The 15,835-nt window shown below is 52.6% G+C and overlaps 1 protein-coding gene across 1 annotated transcript in view; it reads left to right on the forward strand.

Annotated features, from left to right (window-relative positions):
• Window positions 1-8,077: 8,077 nt before the first annotated feature.
• The window catches only part of PARVB (parvin beta), a 142,139-nt gene continuing 134,381 nt past the window's right edge, over window positions 8,078-15,835 (forward strand). Inside the window, 1 exon segment of the mRNA XM_030915385.1 lies at window positions 8,078-8,270. Coding sequence (XP_030771245.1) covers window positions 8,159-8,270 — 112 coding nt within the window. The 5' untranslated portion in view covers window positions 8,078-8,158.

A 15,835-nucleotide genomic window follows, 5' to 3' on the forward strand; every position in this document is an offset into this window, starting at 1 on the left:
TTTTGTGCCCTACGCAAATCAGACGCCGCCTTCTTCAACTAATCTGTAAAATCCCCTGACATTTCACCATGGAACCAACAACCCATTTTTTCGGGACCTCTCTCTATGCAGAGAGCTCTTCTCTTTCTTTCACCTATTAACTTCCACTCTAAACCTCACTGTCGGTGTGCCCACGTCTTAGTTGTCTGTGGCTGTGAGACACCGAATCTCGGGTATCACCCCAGAAAAATGAGGCCACTTCAATAAGCCATCATCCTATCCGAGTGTAAACACGAAATTCGCTTATGTTTCATATACACCTGTACACAGAGTCTGAAGGTAATTTTATACACATTTTAAAGAATTTTGTGCGTGAAACAAAGTTTATGTACAGGAGATATCACAGCTGAAGGGGGCTGGAAGGGTCTTTTCTTTCCCTGGGGCTGCTGAATATGCAGTGTGTTATGTGCCTGGTGCTTGAACTGTAACCTGTCACGTGAGGTCAGGTGTGGAATTTTCACTTTTGGCATCATGTCAGTGCTCCGAAATGTTCAGATTTTGAAGCATTTCATTAGGGATATTCGACCTGTGGCTGTTTTTACGTCCCCATTTAATTTGTTTGTTTGTTTCTTTTTTTTTTTTTTTGAGATGGAGTTTCACTCTTATTGCCCAGGCTGGGGGGTCTTAGCTCACCACAACCTCTGCCTCCTGGGTTCAAGTGATTCTCTTGCCTCAGCCTCTCAAGTTGCTGGGATTACAGGTGTGCACCGCCATGTCCAGCTAATTTTGTATTTTTAGTAGAGATGGGGTTTCTCCATGTTGGCCAGGCTGGTCTCAAACTCCTGACCTCTGGTGATCCGCCCACCTCAGCCTCCCAAAGTGCTGGGATTACAGGCGTGAGCCACCACACCTGGCCAACTTCCCCGTTTGAGATGTGAAGGTAATCCACCCTAACCATAAATTAGTTTTTCATAGTGTTCAATAAAAAATAAATCATCTTAGTCTCTAGACAAAGAGGTGCAAGGAAAATTGAGTTAATGAATGCAGTGCTTTTGGTCTGAGAATGTGAAAGGCATCACTCACCCGGGGAAGGGAACAATGATAAACTTTACCAAGAAGGCACTATTTACATGGGATTTCTTAGTAGTGAGTACCCCGCTTGCATTTAACATAGGATTCCATCTGTATACAAATTAGGTCTATAAAATGCCAGGAACCCTCCGGCAGTGCAAAGCCCAGGCCAATTCCTCTTTACAACTAAGCACCACTTGGTCGTCACTAGTTCTGCTTGAAACATGGGGCCACTGTTCTTTCACGCTGTAATTGCACATTCAAACTGTCTCTGCCATGTTCAAATGAGCAATAACCAAATGAAAATTGTAAATTCTTTGTGTTCACTGGCAAGTTGGAACCACTGATGAAAGCTTCAAAAATCCATTATTTCCTGGGCACTCACCAGACCCCCCCACAGATGCATCTCTGTGTCTTCACTGGACCTTGGCTTTTGCCCATTCACATCCCCCATGAGGATGGCTCTTGTCCATTTTCTCTCCCAGTTGGTGTTTCTTCTCCCCTCTCTCTCTCCTGGTTAGTGGCTCTTCACTGGGGGTTCGTGGGGTGCCAAGGGCAGTGGGGGTGTCAGGGGGCCTTCCGAAGCAGGCTATTGTTTCAGAATGATGTTGCATGTCACATATCACACGTGGCATTGTTTGTGGCATTGTTTGTGCTTCTCCAGACTAGAGGGTCTGTCCCATGCACCAGATTCTCAAAGAGGCCAGAGACCCCTGCCCTAGATGACAGTCTCACCCCAGGATCCAGAGAGCACCCGGCTCTGTGCTCAGCCCTGCTGTGTCACAATCCCACTGAGCTGTCAACAACCACATTCTCAGCCGGGAGCAGTGGCTCACACGTATAATCCCAGCACTTTGGGAGGCTGAGGCAGGTGGATCACCTGAGGTCAGGAGTTTGAGACCAGTCTGGCCAACATGGTGAAACCCTGTCTCCACTAAAAATACAAAAATTAGCTGGGTGTGGTGGTGGGCACCTGTAATCCCAGCTACTCAGGAGGCTGAGGCAGGAGAATCGCTTGAACCCAGGAGGCAGAGGTTGCAGTGAGCTGAGATCCTGCCATTGCACTCCAGCCTGGGTGACAAGAGCAAAACTCCATCTCAAACAAACAAACAAACAAACAAACAAACAAAAAACTAACCACATGCTCAATGTTTCTGTGTCTTCCCTGCTGGTTAGTGACATCCAAGGCAGGCCACATGAGTAAGAACCCTGTGAGATCTTCCACCTTTCACTTCCCTAACGCAGAATCCAGTCATTCTCCAGGTCTTGGGGCACCCAACTCCAAATGTTCATTTCTCTCTATCCTCCTCCTTCCCTGTGGCGCTGCCTGGGTGTGTAGCCTCAGCACCCCTTTTGTCAAACTGGTCTCTGGCTCTGGGGTTTCCTTGCTCCATCCTCCACACTGGGTCAACTCTCTCAATGGCCACCTCCTTCCTTGCACAAGATCAAGTGCTGACTCCTGATCTGGGTGCTGGAGGGCCGTCCTTTCCATCACCCCCATTCTCCTCACCCAGGTTCTCAGGCCACATAGGCAGGCTTGCCACAGTCATGGGTTGACTTGTGCACTGCCCCCATCTTAGTCCATTTACATTGCTATGAAGGAACGTCTGGAGCTGGTACTTTTTTATTTTTATCATTTATTTATTTAGAGACAAAGTCTCACTCTTGTCCTCCAGGCTGGAGTGCAATGGCATGATCTCGGCTCACTGCAACCTCTGCCTCCCAGGTTCAAGCGATTCTCCTGCCTCAGACTCCCCCGTAGCTGGGATTATAGGCACCTGCCACCACGCCCGGCTAATTTTTGTATTTTTAGTAGAAGCAGGCTTTCACCATGTTGGCCAGGCTGGTCTTGAACTCCTGACCTCAGATGATCTGCCCTCCTCAGCCTCCCAAAGTGTTGGGATTACAGGCATGAGCCACCATGACTGGCCTATTTTTATTTTTTTTTTGAGATGGAGTCTTGCTCTGTCGCCCAGGTTGGAGTGCAATGGCTGTGATCTCGGCTCACTGCAACCTCCGCCTGCTGGGTTCAGGCAATTCTGCCTCAGCCTCCCGAGTAGCTGGGATTACAGGCATGTATCATGACACCCACCAGTTTTAGTAGAGACAGGGTTTCACCATGTTGGCCAGTCTAGCCTCAAACTCCTGACCTCAGGTGAACTGCCGGCCTTGGACTCTCAAAGTGCTGGGATTACAGGCATGAGCCACTGGGCCCGGCCGAAGCTGGTAATTAATAAAAAAAAAAGGAGGTTTCCTCGCCCACGGCTCTGCAGGCTACACAAGCAGCATGGCACAGCATCTGCACTGGTGAGGGCCGCAGGCTGCTTCTCCTCCTGGCAGAAGAACTGGTGGAGCCACATGCAGAGATTACAGGGCAAGAGAGGAAGCAAGAAAAGAGGGGGATGACCAGCTCTCAAGGGAGCTAACAGAGCGAAAACACTCATTACTATGAGGATGGCACAAAACCATCCATGAGGGAGCCTCCCCAGGACCCACACACCCCCAGCCAGGCCCTCCCTCCAACACAGGACTGAATTTCAGTATGGGGTTTGGGGGAGTCAAATATCCAATGCATAGCACCCCCAAAAGATGCTGAAATCCTAATCCCCAGTACTGTGACCAGGACATTATTTGGAGATAGGGTTGTATGGAAAAATCAAACTGCCTTTCCTCTTCTCTCACACCACAAGAGTCAACACAGAGGACTCCCGTGATGAACAGGCTGGGGATTTCTCCCCGCCAGCAAGTCGGAGCTCAGTTCTGCAGCGGCGCCAGCTGGGTGTCCCCCAGTCCAGTTCAATTCCAGCACTGTCCATCTGCAGACAGCACAAGATCCCACAGGGTGAGGGCTCAGTCCCACAAGACTGTCACCCATTTTTTAAAAATTTTATTTATTTTTTTTGAGGCAGGGTCTGGTTCTGTTGCCCGGGCTAGAAGTACAGTGGCATGATCATGGCTCACTGCAACCTTGACCTCCTGGGCTCAAGTGATCCTCCTACCTCAGCCTCCTGAGTAGCTGGGACCACAGGCACGTGCCATCACACCCAGCTAATGTTTTATTTCGTACTGAGGGGGTCTTGCCATATTGCTCAGACTGGTCTCAAATTCTTAGCCTCAGGTGATTCTCCGGCCTCAGCCTCCCAAAGTGTTGGGCTCTCAGGCCCGAGCCATTGTATCCAGCCACCTGCCCCCACTTCTGATGCCAATCACAAGCCCCAGGTTGTTCTGCCTGTGCTTCTGACTGGGGTTCTCACGTGCCTCAGGTTTGATTAGCTGGAGTGGCTCACAGAACTCACGGCAACACTGACGTTTCCTGGATGATTACAAAGTGTTACAAAGTCTTCTGATGAACACCAGAGGAAAAGACTTGCAGGGCAGGGATGGAGGAGGGGCATCGAGCTTCCTTGCCCTCCCTCGGTGCACCACCCTCAGGAACCTCCATGTGTTTAGCTATTTGGAAGCTTCTCCAACTCTGTCCTTTTTTTTTTTTTTTCTCTTTTTGAGACCGAGTCTCGCTCTGTTGACCAGGCTAGAGTGCAGTGGCGTGATCTCGGCTGACTGCAACCTCCACCTCGTGGGTTCAAGCAATTCTCCTGCCTCAGCCTCCCAAGTAGCTGGGGTTACAGACGTGCACCACCACACCTGGCTAATTTTTGTATTTTTAGTAGTGACGGGTTTCACCACGTGGGCCAGGCTAACTCCTTGAACTCCTGCGATCCACCCACCTTGGCCTCCCAAACTGCTGGAATTATAGATGTGAGCCACTGTGCCCAGCCGCTGTTTTGGGTTTTTATGGAGCCTTCATTGGCTAAGCACGACAGAAGCTGGACAACCATGTTGAAGTGTGATTGGACAAAAACAGTATGATACAACACCATCAGTCAGAGTGGTGGAGCCCCGCAAGGCCTGTCTGTACAGCATTCCTTCCTCCTGGGCAGGGGGCGGGACTCCTTCTGAAATGGGGGTCTCGTGACCCTCAGTCAGACAAGGCAGTTCAGAGAATTTCTCCGTGGCCAGCTCCAAGATGGAAAGGTGGTGGAAGATTCAAGTATTTTTCTTTTTTTTTTTTTTGAGACTGAGTATTGCTCTGTCGCCCAGGCTGAAGCGCAGTGGCGCGATCTCGGCTCACTGTAAGCTCCGCCTCCCGGGTTCACGCCATTCTCCTGCCTCAGCCTCCTGAGTAGCTGGGACTACAGACGCCCACCATCATGCCCGGCTAATTTTTTCCTTGTATTTTTTAGTAGAGACGGGGTTTCACCATGTTAAGCCAGGATGGTCTCGATTTCCTGATCTCTTGATCTGCCCGCCTTGGCCTCCCAAAGTGCTGGGATTACAGGCATGAGCCACCGCGCCTGGCCTATATTTTCATTTTCTATGACCTGCCTTGGGAAGAAAAAGGAGCAGGTGAAAGGAGGGAAGCAGAAAGAAGGTCAGAAAGAGAGAGAGAGAAGCTACACCTGAAGCCTGCTTCCAAGGCGCCAACATGGTAACACAGGACTGTCTTTCCCCTTTATTGCTCTGAAGCTGTTTCCACACTGCTTCAGGAACCAAGGAAGAAAGGTCAAATACTGTGACAAAAGATACGCTCATCGTTTCCGTCACTGAGGAAATCACCAGGGTGATGGGGATTGTGAGCCAGGCACGGCGGAGGAAAACCAACATATAAATATCATCATCTCACAAGGGTCCTTGCAGATGATCAAGTCAAGATGAATCACCAGATGGGCTCTAATCCAACATGACTGTGTCCTTGTGAAGTCTGGACTCACACACACACAGCCTAGTAGAGATGGAGGCAGAGACGGGGCAATGCTTCTACAGGCCGAGGAACACGGAAGATTTGCTGGCAAACCCCAGGAGCCCGGAGAGACGCAGGAAGTAGATTTGCCCGCGCAGACTCCAAACAGAAATGAACCTGGCCTATACCTTGATTTGGATTTCTGGCCTCCTGATGAAATCCTAATCCCCAGTACACAGGGGTATTACAAGGACACGGTCATCTTGGATGACAGCCCGCTCTGGTGATTCATCTTCACTTGATCATCTGCAAAGACCCTCGTGAGATGACGATATTTATCAATTGGTTTTCCTCCGCCGTGCCTGGCTCACAATTCCCAACAATCTTGTTATTTCTCTCCGAACGGTGAGAGAAGACATTTCTGTTGTTCTGAGCCCTCCAGCTTGTGGAACTTTGTGCTGGCAGCCCCAGGACACCACAGTGTCCTCTCCCTGTCTCTTCTGCCTGGTGGGTCTTCTCTTCCTTTACTGAAAGGAAAAGGGCATTTGATCCTTGTTCCAGGTCAAATGTCCCTTCCCTGCAAGCCTCCTCTGCCCACCCACAGCACTTCTCCCCCCACCCCATCCACATGGTCCCTGTCCCTCCCCCATGCTGGCCACACTACATGGCCACTGTGTCCTGTGACCATGTTCTCCTTGACCACAAACTCCTGGAGGACAAAGCTCTGTGCCCTTGGTCTTCACGCCCGACTGAGGACTGGGCCTGGCACCAACTCAGCCAACAGAAGCATTTACTGCATTGGGGGGACTGGGGGCCAGCCAGCACAAAGGGAGACAGAAAAACCATCTCAACCCACACACCCAGAGCTGAACCCTCTTCTCCCCAGGCGCCACCCTCTACTGGTACCTGTCTCTGCTGAGTGACCCACCATGGCCTTGCAGGACACTCTGCCTTCACTCCTCCTACTTCATTTTTTACTTTTTTTTTTTTTTTTTTGAGGCAGAGTCTCGCTCTGTCGCCCAGGCTGGAGTGCAGTGGCATGATCTCTGCCCACTGCAACCTCCGCCTCCCGCGTTCAAGTGATCCTCGTGTCTCAGCCTCCCAAATAGCAGGGATTACAGGTGCCCACCACCATGCCCCACTCATTTTTGTATTTTTAGTAGAGATGGGGTTTCACCATGTTGGCCAGGCTGGTCTTGAACTCCTGACCTCAGGTGATCTGCCTGCTTTGGTCTCCCAAAGCACTGGGATTACAGGCGTGAGCCACTGCACCTGGCTTACTCCTCCTACTTCTTCAAGACTGGGGCTTCTGGCTGTGAGCATCTCAGAAATCTGTTTGCTTCTCTCCTAAGTCACCGTCCCCCTGCCTGTGCCTTCTCCATCTCCAGCACCTGCTGAGCAGCCATCAGCCAGAGGCAACGCCTGTGACATCACAGCTCAAAACCCTGCCTGGATATTTAGGCTGGGCATGGTGGCTCACACCTGTAATCTACTAAATTGGGATTACACCTGTAATCCCAGCTACTCAGGAGGCTGAGACAGGAGAATCGCTTGAACCTAAGAGATGGAGGTTGCAGTGAGCCGAGATTGTGCCACTGCACTCCAGCCTGGGCAACAGAGCAAGACTCTGTCTTTAAAAAAAAAAAAAAAAAAACAGCCTTGCCTGGCCTCCCTCGGGATGAAGCCTTTTCCTCTGCTTCCAACACCTGCGAGGCCTGCCTCCCCTCCTCTCCCCCTCCCTGGCACCCCACACTGTCCCCAGGGCCTGCTTTTCTGCTGACCTCATGGTACCGGCCTGCAAGCCATTTCCTGGGGCCTCCCCATCGCCTCTTCCAGAAACAACTCCTGGAGCTCCCCTTGGAGGTCAGGCCAATGACCTGTCCCCCGCATCGCCCTCCATCCTCTAAGCTTCCCGTGGGTAGGGACAATTCCCAGTTCAGAAGGGCTTCCCCTGCCCTGGGCCTGGCTCTTGGCAGAAGCTCTACAACAGACCGGCCACGTTCGTGTGACTTGATTCTCTCCGACTTTCAGGACGTCCTGAGGCCGCACCCACGTGGCAATGGTGTCTGTCGCGCTGCCCCCTGGATTCGGCACCACTAGCGGAGCCGAGCAGAGCCCAGGGCTCCAAAGTGTGGGGAAAAGGCTGCGCCGCTCCCGGGGTGGCCCCACACCCCTTGTCTGAGTGTGAGCGGCGGCGCGGGACGGAGACGGCTCCGCCTGGGACCAGCAGGCCTCGGGCATCCGGGCCGCCGGGGCCGCGCTCCAGGCCGGGGGCGGGGGCCGGCGGCGGGGCCGCGCCCTCGGCCACTCCCCGGGGCGACCGGGCGGCTCCACACGCGCTGCGCCAGCCGCCGGCCCCACGCGCGGCCCATGTCCTCCGCGCCGCGCTCGCCCACCCCGCGGCCCCGCAGGATGAAGAAGGACGAGTCGTTCCTGGGCAAGCTGGGCGGCACCCTGGCCAGGAAGCGGAGGGCGCGCGAGGGTGAGTGCGCGCCCGCGCCCGCCGACCCCCTGTGGACCTGCCGGGCTGCGCCCGCCCTGGGCCCCCGGCGCCCCACGGGGCCGCCCCCGCCCGCCCCCGCCCGCCCCCGCGGCTGCGCGACCTTCGGGATAGGCCAGGCCTATCCCGTAAGCACCGGCCGGGACCTGGCGCGTGGGGCCGCGGTGGCCTCAGGAGTCTGCCAAACGCGCGTGCGGGCGCCTGCGCGGCGGGGACCTCGGGCCACCGTGCGGAGCCCTCGCTTGCTCCGGCCGCCGGGTGTTTAGCTCTTCCCTGGGCAAGCGGCATCGCCAGCCGCGCGGGGTGACCGTTCATTCCATGAGCAGTGACACTCACGTGTGCAGGGCACCCTGGGCAGGCATGGCCTGGGGGACCCGCTACTGGTTGTTGCGCGGGCGCCCTGCAGGGTGCGGGACTCGGGGCGTGCAGGTCTGAGGTCTGGGAGGCCTGCGAGCAAGAGTTGCAGAGATCGCATTAAAATTTAAGTTTTTATGGCGTGTGCTCACGAAACACTAGCAAGCTCGTACGTTTTAAAGAATTTGAGAGTTGCAGGGGATAGTCTGATGTCTTTAAGTGTATCGCTTGCCCAGGGCCTCCTGGGAGATACATTCTTGAATTTTCTGCTTGGGTGGGGAGGTTCTGCCCCTGGGACCGTGCGCTATAGTGAGATTTCAGATTGGTGAGAGGTGCGGGGAGCTTACAAAGAATGGAGGTGGGGAGCTGCTGTGGAAAGGCAGATGGAGAAAGGCCGGCCTCAGGTGGGTACCCGGGAAGGAGCCCTCCCTTAGTGGGTATGCAGTACGGTTTTCTTAAACCACTTGGGCCTGACATATCCCTGGGAACTCTTCCTGTGCCTCCAGGGATTAGTGTACCCCGGGCTGCAGGTCCCCCATTCATTTCTTCCCTGGGACTCTTGTATTCCTAGGGATGTGTGTGCTCTGGGAACACATGTGACAGATTTGCCTCTAGGCATGTGTGTGCCCCCATGCGCCTGCCCCCCAGGTTTTGTGTACAGTGCAGGGAACGCTTGGTTCCCCAGCCATTTTCTCCCAGGGACGCCTGTGACCCCAGGGGATGTGTGTCTTCCCGCCCGTGATCCTGTTCCAGGAGGGCAGGGTCTTGTCCCCTTCAGTGGGTCTCCTGGCGGAGAGGCCACTCTTCTCTCAAGCCTTACACTGGACGACCCACTGTGGCTTGTATTAGTCGGTGTTTGTCACCTCTTCTAAATGACATGATTAGTGGCTGTCACCCTTCTCTCTGTCATCCCTACTGTTCTTCCATGCAGTCATCAGCACCCTCACCAGAAACCATTTCGGTTCCTCTTTATGGCTTGCAACAATTATAGACGCAAGTGACACTCCCCTCACAATTCAGCCCACAGCCTGTGGTGCGCCTGCCATGGGCCAGGTGCTGCTCCGACCCTAGGAAGAAAAGAGTGGGGGTGGGATGCTTGCTTTCGTGGAACAAGGAATGAGTAAGACAAGTGGTGCTGTGATGACATGCCCCAGAGCACATAGAACAGGACGATCAGAGCCAGGGGAGGCCTCTGAGGAGGGGACACTTGAGTGGAGGCCAGAAGGAACCAGAGGAAAGTCTTTCATAGAACGGCAAGGAACCGGAATGTTCTGGGCTCTTACAGCTTATTTTAGGTGCCGTTTACCCTCTCGGAATAGGAAGAACACACACCCAAAGTAATGGACGGGGCCCAAATTCCAGAGTACACAGTGCTTCTCCTCCTCGCCTGTGAATTGATGTGTGCCTAGAAAATTCAGGCCCAGCCTGGTTTAATTCAAATGCACCAAGAATTCTAATAGCAGGAAGCATCTTGTGCTGAGTAAAGGGGTGTGGAGGCAGGAGGAGGAGCAGGAGGCTGGACACTGCTGATGCTGCTTTTGCTGGGGGTGAGCTGGGCGCCCTGCCTCGGTTCTCAGGGTTGGGGTGCCTGGCAAACAGAGGGCCACAAACCCTCCTTGGATCCAGGCGCAGGAATTGAGGGACAGGCTGGATTGGGAAGGGTTTAGTGGCTTCTGTGTGGTCTCCTGGGAAGTGGAGGAGCCAGGAAGACCGAATAATGAGGCCTTGAATAATTGAGAGTTGCCGGTAATTCTGCAAGCCCGTTTGCCTTGGCAACATGTGCTTCTGGCCACTCCAGGGTGAGAGAAGCCCCTGACCCTGACTTTGGGCCATCAGAGCTATGCTTGGTTGCCTACCAGAGAGTGACTGGGTGCTTGGGAGGTTTCCACGACCCTGCCTGCTGCACCATCGGCTTCATTTCCTCCTTTGTTAGAAAGTTGAGGGTGGATTCAGGAGAGCGGATGTGGCTCCGATGTGTTCCTGAGTTGAGGACTCTAAGGGAGGAGGGGGAAGCTGGGGGAGGGGGCGGGTTCATCAGGGAGGTTCCAGCTTCAGGCAGGGGTGTGACAAGGCATAGAAGGACTTTTGAGAGGGATGGTTGGGATGAGTGACCTGGCCTGTTCCAGAGGAGAGGGGTATAGGAAATGTGGGGCCCTGGGGTTTGGAGGAAGCAGTGCAGGAAGTGTCTGAGAATGGGCTTCACAGCGGGCGTGATTAAGGCTGATGCGCCACGGGAGGTGTGTCACGTGCTGGCCCAGGTCAGAAAAGGGAACTGTGATTAACTGTAGGCATTCGCAAAATGGAAAGGAACACCGGAAACCCCCAGGGCTCCCCACAGAAGCTCTGGGGACGTGAAAGGACAGCGTGTTTCAAACCTGAGTTCAGCTTTACTGGGGCTTAGAGGGAGCCCGTGTGGAGGGAAGACCCCCCAACAGCACACAGGGTTCCCCACTGTGCCCATGGGATGGGAGGCTCCGCAGGTCCCGTGGGCCAGGATGGGGGGTCAGGGACAGCCCAGCTGCTGCTGGAAATCCTCAGAGGCGGATGGCCTGCCCCGGCCAGCGAGGCCCTGCGTGGAAGAGGTTGGGTGGAGAGCTCCACACATTTGCCACAAGAGGCCTGTTCTGTGCTGTGCTAGGCCCTGGACCTCAAGTGCCACTGCCCAGTGGCCAGGGTCAGGTTTCTCAGAGAGAGCTGAAGCCAGCAGGGCCAGAGCAGCCAGTCTGGAGGTTCTGTCCCTCTTTTATGAGCAACACGTTCAGGAAGTTTCTATCCCCTGATTACCTTAAAAAAATATGTGTGGGCTAGGCGAGGTGACTCATGCCTGTAATCCCAGCACTCTGGGAGGCCGAGTTGGGTGGATCACCTGAGGTCGGGAGTTCGAGAGCAGCCTGGTCAACATGGTGAAACCCCATGTCTGCTAAAATTCCAAAAATTAGCCGGGCATGGTGGCATGCACCTGTAATCCCAGCTACGTGGGAAGCTGAGGCAGGAGAATCGCTTGAACCTGGGAGGCGGAGATTGCAGTCAACTGAGATTGCGTCACTGCACTGCAGCCTGGGCAACAGAGCGAGACTCTGTATCAAATATATATGTGTGTGTGTGTGTATATATATATTCACATATATATTTACGTATTTTTTAAAGCAGTTTCAGGTTTACAGTGAAATCCAGCAAAGAATACAAAGTGTCCCCACCTATCCCTTCTCACCTCCATCAGTGCCCCCAGGCTGTGTGGTAGAGTCATGAGCCAACATTGAGACATCATTGTCTCCGCAAGCTCATAGTTTACATTAGGGATCGCTCTTGCCGTTGGACATTCTGTGGTTCTGGATGGATGTAGAGTGACATGGACCCACCATTACAGTCGCCTCTGGAGGAGTGTCGCTGACCCCAGAATCCTCTCTCTGTTGCCTGTGTATCCCTCCACTTCCCCAAACCCCTGGCAACCACGGATTGTTTTTTTGGTTTGTGTGTTTGTTTTTTTTTTTACTATATCCATATTTTTGCCTTTTCTAGACTATCATATAGTTGTGATCATACAGCATACAGTAGCGTTTCCAGATTGGCTTCTTCCACTCAGTCATATACATTGAAGGCCCTTCCATGTCTTCTCATGGCTTGGTAGCTCATTCCTTTTTAGACTGAATAATATTCTGTTGTCTGAATGTGCCAGTTTGTTGATCCATTCACCTGCTGAAGGACATCTTGGTTGCTTCCAAGTTTTAGCAGTTATGAATAAAGCTGCTGTGTACATCCGCGTGTGGGTTTTTATGTGTAGATAAGGTTTTAATTCATTTGAGCTTGATGGCTGGATCGTATGGTAAGAGCGTGTCTCGTTTTGGAAGAAACTACCAAACTCTTCCAAGGTGGCTGTGCCACTTTTATTCACCGGCGGCGAACGAGAGTTCCTGCCGCTCCGCACCCTCGCCAGCATTTGGTGGTGTCAGTGTTCTGGATTTTGGAGTTCTGATAGGTGTATCGTGGTGTCTCATTGCTGTTTCAATTTGCATTTCCCTGATAATGTATGAAGTGGAGCATCTCTTCAGATGTTTATTTGCCATCTGTGTATCTTCTTCGGTGAAGTGTCTGTTAAGGTCATTGGCTCATTTGTATTTTATTTATTTTTATTTTTATTTTATTTTTGAGACAGGGTCTCACTGTAGCCCAGGCTGGAGTGCAGTGGCACAATCCTGGCTCACTGCAGTCTCAACCTCCTGGGGCTCAATTGATCCTCATGCCTCAGCCTCTGGAGTAGTTGGGACTACAGGCATATACCCCCATGCCCAGCTAATTTTTGTATTTTTTGTAGAGATGGGTTCTCGCTATGTTGCCCAGGCTGGTCTCAAACTCCTGGGCTCAGGAGATCCACCTGCCTCGGCCTCCCAAAGTGCTGGGATTACATGCGTGAGCCACAGTGCGCAGCCTTGGCCTATTTTTAAATCTGCTTGTTTGTTTCCTTACTGTTGGGTTGGAAGAGTTCTTCATATATTTTGGATACAAGTCATGTGTTTTGCAAATATTTTCTCCTAGCCAGCGGCTTGTCTTCCCCTTCTCTTGATCCTGATATCTCCTAAGCATTTGATGTAGAAATAGTGATTAATGAGCAAGATATTGAGACCTCATCAACTAGATCTAAAGAAATCAGTAGGCCAGACACATAATCCCAGCACTTTGGGAGGCTGAGGCAGGTGGATCACCTGAGGCCAGGAGTTTGAGACCGGCCTGGCCAACATGGGGAAACCCCGTCTCTACTAAAAATATAAAAATTAGCCGGGCGCTGTGTCTCATGCCTGTAATCCCAGCACTTTGGGAGGCTGAAGTGGGCAGATCATCTGAGGTCAGGAGTTTGAGACCAGCCTGGCCAACATGATGAAACCCTATCTCTACTAAAAATGCAAAAATTAGCCGGGCATGGTGGTGCACGCCTGTAATCCCAGCTACTCAGGAGACTGAGGCAGAAGAATCACTTGAACCCTGGAGGAGCTTGCAGTGAGCTGAGATCATGCTGTTGCACTCCAGCCTGGGCGACAGAGTGAGTCTCCGTCTCAAAAAGAGAGAGAGAGAGAGAAAAAAAAAGATAGAAATCACTAGGTAGCTGCGACATTGAACTGAAGGTTGAAAGTATTAAGTTTCTTTGTGGACTTTAAATAACCTTCAGGAGAGAAATCTCAAGGCCTTAAACCAGCAACTGATAATTTCCTTCAGGGTGTCCATCTTTTACACAGAGCCATCAGTTATGTAGACGATGGGTTGACCCCAAACACTAAGACACACCAGTGAAGGGAGGTGAGCTGTGGCTCAGGCCTCACTCTAGGATGGTTCGAGGGGCAGGCAGATGCGGAGACTGATCCATGGGAGTCTTACCACCCAGACTTGAGGTTTTGGGCCTCCCTGGAGGAAGTGGTCCTGGCTGAGTGTCTAGGATGGCTGGAAATCAGCCCAGCGATGGGGAAGGGGCCCCTGAGAAGACCCCCAGGAAGGCTCCCAGTGGCTGAGCCACGGTGTAGCCTGTGGGCTGTGGCCAGCCCTGACTGGGGACCTGAGAGGTGAGCAGCCCTGGTGTCCTGCAAGCACGGGAACTTGGAACCCTTGCTGGGGTTTGGCAGGGGTGGCCGATTTCAGTGGGGCTTTAGGGAGTGGGGAATGGACAGAATGGGGGAACGGCGGGGAGGCAGGCAGACAGGCAGGAATGTGGCATGGGGCAGAGGCCACGCCCCGAGGAGGCGGCGTGGGTGGATGCAGGTGTGTCGGTGATTTCCACACTGTTTTCTAGCCGGCTCCAGCCCCTCTGATGCTGACCTTCACAAATGAAAGAGGACCCAGATCCTTGTTTGTGGGAGGGGTAAGAAAGGATTTGCAGGGAGTGTGGTTTCTTTTGGATGATTTTTCAGACTCCTCATTTCTAGGCCCTCTGTGCTCACATGACCCCTCTGATGGTGTCAGGGCTGGTAGAACGGTGGCTGTGGCGTGTCGGGAAGGCCAGCGGACCTCCTAGCCAACGCAGAGGGGGAGTGGCTGGTCCTGAAGTTGGGGGATTTGGCAGGTGAGGGACCAGGGCCGTGGTCACTCTGGTTTCTGTGGGGAAGAGGGGATGGTGGAGGTCCTGTTTGGAGCTGTTGTGTTGTGAGGCTCTTTACAGACCCTGCCAACTGAAGAGAAAGACAATTCCACACCCCTTTCTCTAAATCCAGACCTCCTTCGAGCAGAGGCTGCCTCCATTGGGGGATGGACAGCTGTTGGTCTGAGAAGGAAAGGCACAGTGAGGTCACCGTGACGCTGCCCAGCTGCCTACATGGGAGACACTCCTCGGGGAGGTGGGTGGAACTCCCTGGAGACCATTTTCCAGTGAGGGCCTCTTTTCTCTTGAGCTGAGAGGAAGTGGGTGGCTCAGCTACATTTCCTTTGATTATTATTCTGACTATAATCTTCAAACCCTAAATTTCTCATTGTATGTTCTGCCCATGCATTCTGTTGTCTGGGGCAGCAAAGTCGACCTACACCATGTGGGTTTTTTTTTTTTTTTTTTTTTTTTTCTCCTTGAAGGCCCATTAAGAGCTCTCGGAAACTCTGCTTCTGTAGAAAAGGTAAAAGCACTGCTTGGCCACAAGTGATGACTCTTCCCTGCCTTTCAGGGCTTGGGGAGGAAGGGCAGGTTCTCAGTGATTCTCCCAGCACCTTGGTTACAGACCTTCCAGCAGAGTCAGATCACCTTGGCAACCCCACACTCATCAAAGGGGCTCTGCCTTGATTCCTGCCCCACCGCTGTGGAATTAATGTTGATTGCACATCCTGAAGTTGCTTACCCTCAGTGCTCCCTGTCCAGTCAGAATAATTAAGGGGTGTTTATTGGATGTAAGTGGGTTCATCCCTGCTGCGACTATGGATTTTAAGTGCTCCGTTGGACCGATTCCTCCCTGCTGTGGTTGGCATGGGGCAGGCACCTTTACCTAGCCGTTTTCTTCTTTTCAAATACGTGGTTCCATCACATAAAAGATACGCCCTAACAAAATGTCTCTGCCTTAGCTGTACATGTTACACTTTAGGTTTCAGGCAACAAATTGGTTTATCTCCTAATATATTTGCTATTTATTGCATCACATAGAGGCTGCAAAGCAGATTTGGAGGACATTATAAGCATATGTTGGCTCAGTGGTGGTAATCTGCTTCTCCATACTAATTGCTGTCTTGAT

This window comes from Rhinopithecus roxellana, chromosome 13 (genome assembly GCF_007565055.1).
Source record: "Rhinopithecus roxellana isolate Shanxi Qingling chromosome 13, ASM756505v1, whole genome shotgun sequence".
Lineage (NCBI taxonomy): Eukaryota > Metazoa > Chordata > Mammalia > Primates > Cercopithecidae > Rhinopithecus > Rhinopithecus roxellana.